Here is a 6,964-nt window from a genome sequence, read left to right as displayed (position 1 = left end):
CTCTTCGCTCTTTAAACTTCTTAGTCAACAGTGGCGATCACGGCTTTGACTTGATTTTTTTGGTGGTTTTCGAGAGAATTATAGATCTGTAAAGAGGTGATTTTTTTGTTAGAGAGAGCGAGGGGTATTGATGTGAAGAGGAAGTAGATGGTATATGATGAACGGAGCTCCGGTGAGCGATCGGAGAGGGAGGTTGTGTTTTCGTAAATATCTTCACATGGAATGGCAGATCTTGTTAGCTACGGTAATGCCGAACGTGACATCGAGCAGGTACCATCCACTCCCTCGACCAACGCGTGCGTTTAATTAGTGTCAAAGTTGAGATTTTTTTTTGAAATTTTTGGGGTTTAATTTTTGTTAATTTTTTTTATCTATTTATTTAGGTGGGAAATGCCTTCGAATTTTGCGTGAATTTATTGTTATTATTATTTTTAATTTTCCTCTATTTGTGGAGAAATGAAATGGAAATTTGTTTCACCTTGACAAATTTTGAAAGAAAAAGGTGCTTAATTTGAGGGGTGTTTTTTTTTTAGGTTTTTGAATTCAATTTTAAAACATTGCATGGAATCAGGTTGGCCTATTTGAAAGGAGGAGAAATTAAAGGAAATTGTTTCTCTTGCTTTTAGTTATCCATTCTCCGAGTGAAAATAGGATACATCGTTCTTCTTTATCTTCTTTCTTTTTGGTTATGTCTGGAGTAGAGTCTTAACGGTCCATAAAATGCCTTATGTTTTCACTACCATTTTCATCCATTTTTCTTTTTGAAACTTTTAGTTGGCTATGGCTATTTTTAGCAATTGAAGTGGGGGTTTAAAGGTGCATTTTAGAGGGAACAAGTGCATATGCCTCTACTTAATACTAGAACACTATATCGTGTGCCAAGAACAATATTGACCATTATTTTTGGACTTATGATGGGATCACTCGACAATAACTTTAATCATATGTAATGACCCAAGTCTGGCATGCTTTCAATGCCATTACTTGCAGGTTGATTCTTTATTTTATTTTTTTTTTGCAAATTTATAAAGGATAAGATCAATTTATAAGATGGGGTGTGGGATAGTATCTTTTTCAAGCAGATCCAATAACGAGTTATCATTATAACAAGCAATAATTTGCCTCTGATAATTATACGTTTTAGAAATCTTTGTTGTCTTGATAATCTTAACAAGCAAGTTGTGCCGAAACATGTTTAAAATAATTAACTAAATTCAAAGCTGGCACCTTTTTCTTTTTTTGATTGACTGAGTAATATAACGTCCACATGCCAAATGTATTATCCCAGTGGTAGTAAACTATCTTTCTGCATCTTGCAGGCATTAATTGCTCTGAAGAAGGGTTCTCAACTTCTGAAATATGGTCGTAAGGGAAAGCCTAAGTTTTGTCCGTTTAGACTTTCTAATGTAAGTTTGATTCTTGTGCATTTGACCAACGATACTTTCAGTTGTTACAGCACTCATTTTCAGTTTTAAATGTTTAGGGTAATGACTTTTTCATTAAACAAACAATCCTCTTCAGTGTGATTTGCATTCTAACTGTTGTTTATAATGATTATTATAACCATCTGAGGATGTATAGATATGGTCATACAATGGCATGCATATGTAATAAACTATGAAAATTATATATAGCATATCATTTATTGGATTTTTCGATGTACACCAAGTTGATTGTTATTTTTTTGCCCAAAACCTGTGTACCCTGTCCACTGCAGTTTGTTATCGGTCAGTAGATTATCTACGTGGTGTTGCAGTGAGCATCTATATTACCTTTAGTGAATAAATTAATGAACTGGTCAGTGTGTTTCATGAAGAATCTCATGTCATCTTTAATACAAGTCATCTTATTTGTTCTACATGTGCTCATCTAGTGTGCTGTCTTCTACTGTTTGATTGTTTCGTTTTTAGGTAAATATGATGTAATCTGTGGCCTTGTCATTCAGCATTCAGATTGCCCGCTCCTCTTTTGTCTCTCCCCTCCTTCCCCTTTTAACACACTACTTTTCTTATTTTTAAAAATCACAGGATGAAACGACTTTGATCTGGATTTCAAGCAGTGGTGAAAGAAGTTTGAAGTTAGCCTCGGTCTCTAAAATTATTCCTGGACAAAGAACTGTGAGATTTGCCATCTCTTTCATATCTGTTTTATGTCTTTAGCATAGCATAGTATATTTAATGATTCTGTTCTTGTATATAGTATATAATTTGTTTTCTTTTAATGTGCTACCAGGCTGTTTTTCAACGATATCTCCGCCCTGAAAAGGATTATTTATCATTTTCTCTTATATACAACAACGGGAAGCGGTCCCTCGATCTGGTATAGGATGAAGTTGTGAAGTTGTGTTTTTCTTCTTTATCTGCTTAAATTGTGAATCTTATATGTCATGTTTTCAGATTTGCAAGGACAAAGTTGAGGCGGAGGTGTGGATTGCAGGCTTGAAGGCATTAATAATCTCTGGTCAAGGTGGGCGCTCCAAAATCGATGGATGGAGTGATGGGGGCCTCTATCTTGATGTAATTCTACTACCTAATGAAACTATAGTTAATTTTCACCTCATACTTCCTCCTCTTCCTCGTTTCCTTTCCTGTACCTTATCTTGACTCTGGAGTTCTGTCTTGTTTTCTTTGTTCATTACATTAGTGATGCTATATTCTTGTATCAGTGCAAAGTACAATGTTGTTTCCTAATTATGCTGATGTGTATTGTTTGTCATGAAAATTTCTGATTTCAGGATGGCAGAGATTTAACACCGAACAGTGCTAGTGACAGTTCTGTTAGTATTTCACGAGATATTAGCTCTCCAGAGGTTTCTGTCAGTTTCAACCCAAATACTTCTCCAAAGAATTTTCAGCTTGAGAGTTCTCCACATTCTGATCGGTCACATGTAGCATCAGAAAACACAAATATGCAAGTCAAAGGTTCTGGTTCAGATGCTTTTAGAGTTAGTGTTTCCAGTGCTCCCAGCACTTCCAGTCATGGTTCTGCACCAGATGATTGTGATGCCTTAGGTGATGTATACGTGTGGGGTGAGATTATATGTGATAATGCTGTCAAGGTTGGGGCTGATAAGAATGCCACATATTTGAGCTCTAGAGCTGATGTGCTTCTTCCCAGGCCCTTAGAATCCAATGTAGTTTTAGATGTACATCATATTGCCTGTGGATTCAGACATGCTGCAATGGTCACAAGGCAGGGTGAAGTTTTTACATGGGGTGAAGAATCTGGTGGAAGGCTTGGCCATGGCGTTGGGAAAGATGTTATTCAACCTCGCCTGGTTGAGTCTTTGGCAATGACTAATGTTGACTTTATAGCATGTGGAGAATTCCATACTTGTGCTGTTACAATGGCTGGGGAAATCTATACATGGGGAGATGGGATGCACTATGCAGGGCTTCTTGGTCATGGCACTGATATCAGTCACTGGATACCCAAGAGAATCTCTGGTCCTCTTGAGGGTCTTCAAGTTGCTTCTGTAACCTGTGGTCCGTGGCATACAGCCTTGGTGACGTCAACAGGGCAGCTTTTTACATTCGGTGATGGAACATTTGGTGTCTTGGGCCATGGAAACAGAGAAAATATTGCCTATCCTAAAGAAGTTGAATCACTAGCTGGGTTGAGGACTATTGCTGTTGCTTGTGGTGTGTGGCATACCGCTGCTGTGGTGGAGGTTATTGTCACGCAGTCAAGTTCCAGTGTGTCATCTGGAAAATTATTTACCTGGGGTGATGGAGACAAAAATCGTCTTGGACATGGAGACAAAGAACCTAAACTCAAACCCACATGTGTGCCAGCATTAATTGATTACAATTTTCACAAAATTGCTTGTGGACATAGTTTAACTGTTGGCTTGACCACATCAGGACGTGTATTCACAATGGGCAGTACTGTTTATGGTCAACTTGGAAATCCTTATGCTGATGGAAAGGCACCCTGCTTGGTAGAAGATAAGCTTTCTGGAGAATCTGTTGAAGAAATTGCTTGTGGTGCTTATCATGTAGCGGTTTTGACATCCAGAAATGAGGTTTATACCTGGGGAAAGGGTGCCAATGGCAGGTTGGGTCATGGAGATGGTGAAGATCGAAAAACACCTACTCTAGTTGAAGCCTTGAAGGATAAACATGTGAAATATATTGCATGCGGTGCAAACTATTCTGCAGCTATATGCCTCCACAAATGGGTGTCTGGTTCTGAGCAATCTCAATGTTCATCCTGCAGACAGGCTTTTGGGTTCACACGTAAAAGGCATAACTGCTATAACTGTGGACTTGTTCACTGCCATTCATGCAGTTCCAGAAAAGCAACAAGAGCTGCCTTAGCTCCTAATCCCAGCAAACCATATCGTGTCTGTGATTCCTGTTTTACCAAGCTAAATAAGGTGTCGGATGCTAGTAACACTAACAGAAGAAGTGCTGGACCTCGCCTTTCAGGTGAAAACAAGGACAGGTTGGACAAGGCTGATTTAAGGTTGTCAAAATTAACACTGCCTTCAAATCTGGATTTGATTAAGCAATTAGATAGTAAAGCAGCCAAACAAGGAAAGAAAGCTGATACGTTTTCTCTTGTTCGGTCTTCTCAAGCACCTTCTTTGTTACAGCTGAAAGATGTTGTTTTGTCAACCACTATTGATCTGCGACCAAAGGTTCCCAAACCTGTTCTTACACCATCTGGAGTAAGTTCCAGATCTGTGTCGCCCTTCTCAAGGAGACCTAGCCCCCCACGTTCTGCAACGCCTGTTCCAACAACTTCAGGACTTTCCTTTTCCAAAAGTATAGCTGATAGTTTGAAGAAAACAAACGAACTTTTGAATCAAGAAGTGCTTAAGCTGCGTACACAGGTATGCTGGCTGAGTTTTCCACAAAAATTATTCACATGTTTCTGAATGAATAAGTCAGTTTTTTTTTTTTTTTGGGCTGGGTTTGAACATTGATGGGCATGGATCTTGTTTAGGTTGAAAGCCTTAGACAGAGATGTGAATTCCAAGAATCAGAGCTTCAGAAATCTGCTAAGAAGGTACAAGAAGCTATGGCAGTAGCTGCTGAAGAATCAGCTAAGTCCAAAGCTGCAAAAGATGTTATAAAGTCACTTACTGCACAGGCAAGTCTGCTTTGCCCACTGATCATTGGTTCCGAGTTAATGAATTTTGGAAATTTTTGTTTGATCTCACTGTGCACCATGATTGTGATGTATGTCACGATATGCATCCACCCCATCAAATCTATATATGAATTTGATAGAATACTGGTTGCCATTAAATTTAGGTAGCTAACATTCCCATTTATAGCCATTAGAGGATATCCTTGTCTTTTATATTGTTAGAAATTTTCTTATCTTTTTCTTGGCTTACTCTTGTTTTGTACTAATGATTTCTACACTATCAATTCCAGCTCAAGGATATGGCTGAGAGGCTGCCGCCTGGGGTCTATGACACTGAGAGCATGAGACCAGCTTACGTACGGAATGGTTTGGAGACGAATGGCATTCATTTTCCTGATGCAAATGGAGAACGGCATTCAAGATCTGATTCTATCAGTGGAACTTCCTTGGCTTCCCCAACAAGGATTGAATCCATTTCAATAAATGGAACTCTAGGTATCACTCAGTCACTCCGGGATTCACCTGGAGCCAATGGGAGGGGTGACCATCCAGATGTGAGATTGTCCAATGGTGGAGGGGCTCAGCCAAGTTGTAATAGTGTGTCAGAGGCTGTTGCTGGGAAGGAACCTCGGTCTCCTCAAGATGGCGAGAATGGTATGAAATCGAGGGATTCATCATTGGTTGCTAATGGTAATCCTGTTGAGGCTGAGTGGATTGAACAGTATGAGCCTGGAGTGTATATCACTCTTGTTTCCCTGCGCGATGGAACTAGAGATCTCAAACGAGTGCGCTTCAGGTGCTTATTTATTTCATTTTATTTTAGATATTAATGACTCAATCATTTTGTATGACATAGAGGTAGAAGAAATCTAAACAATTGGTTAACATGACATTGCTGATGGGCTTTCTTATAAATTCAAGATTGCATTGTTATAAACAATCATAGACCATTCTGAACATGAGCTTTGATAGTATTACATCAACGTTTCACCTTGCAAAGGTTTGAAATCATCTTAAGCAGAGCTGATTTGATCTGGTAATCGTTTCATTAATGTCGGTTACTATTAATTTATCTGCAGTCGGAGAAGATTTGGGGAGCACCAAGCAGAAACTTGGTGGTCGGAGAATCGTGAAAAAGTGTATGAGAACTACAATGTTAGAGGTTCAGACAAATCATCAGTTAGTGGCCAGGCAGCTCGCAGATCAGAGGGAGGCATGTCCTCTGCTTCTCTACCTTAGCAACAGAATGCTGGAGGGGGGAGCCTGTTCGCACGTCTTGCACCTTCAAAAACAAACGGTTTTAAGGTTTAGCAAAGATGAAGGAAAGCCAATAGCCCTCTCTCTGTCCTCGTTTCTTTTGATTGATGTTCTCCTCCTCTCATCCCCTCAATTTATTTCTTCCATTTAATTCTGCTGGGGTATCTAACCCTTTTATATCTATTGTATTGTAGTGTATATAAAAGCATCAATTGCGACAATCCAGGCAAGAAAGTTTTTGTTCCTGGCTTTCCAGCCATCCATACTGAGTTTTTGGGTCGCTTCTATATCAATCCACTTTGTTATGGGTAGAGGTTTATTTGCAGGAGTTCCCCTGAATACCTTGACCTGCATTTCATTGTTTTAGACGAGTTTAAATCAGATCACAGACAACACAGCAAATGCCAATCAGCTGTAGCTGTGCCGTACAAGGGTTTCAAATTGTGTGGTTTTGGCCAGTGTTTTTAAACTTGGTCGATGACCGATTTGGCTCAAGACCTGGGTTATAGGTTTGGACTGGGTTAACTTACCTTGTCAGCCGGGTTTTAACTACTATTATGTTTTCGTAAGTCGGCCGGGTTTTAACTAATATTATGTTTTCATAAATTTA

General features: G+C 39.2%; 1 protein-coding gene across 1 annotated transcript; it reads left to right on the top strand.

Annotated features, from left to right (window-relative positions):
• Positions 1-6: 6 nt before the first annotated feature.
• Positions 7-6,665, top strand: LOC105138450 (E3 ubiquitin-protein ligase HERC2). The gene is made up of 9 exons (XM_011044520.1): positions 7-270; positions 1,320-1,406; positions 2,028-2,117; positions 2,233-2,319; positions 2,397-2,516; positions 2,735-4,837; positions 4,951-5,097; positions 5,388-5,893; positions 6,177-6,665. The coding sequence occupies exons 1-9, from the start codon at positions 223-225 to the stop codon at positions 6,334-6,336; spliced, it is 3,348 nt and encodes a 1,115-aa protein (XP_011042822.1). The 5' UTR covers positions 7-222; the 3' UTR covers positions 6,337-6,665.
• The last annotated feature ends 299 nt before the right edge of the window (positions 6,666-6,964 follow it).

This window comes from Populus euphratica, unplaced genomic scaffold, assembly GCF_000495115.2.
Source record: "Populus euphratica unplaced genomic scaffold, PopEup_1.0 scaffold181.1, whole genome shotgun sequence".
NCBI lineage: Eukaryota > Viridiplantae > Streptophyta > Magnoliopsida > Malpighiales > Salicaceae > Populus > Populus euphratica.
The sequence above is the reverse complement of the archived record's forward strand: the minus strand, read 5'-3'. Positions and strand labels throughout refer to the sequence as shown.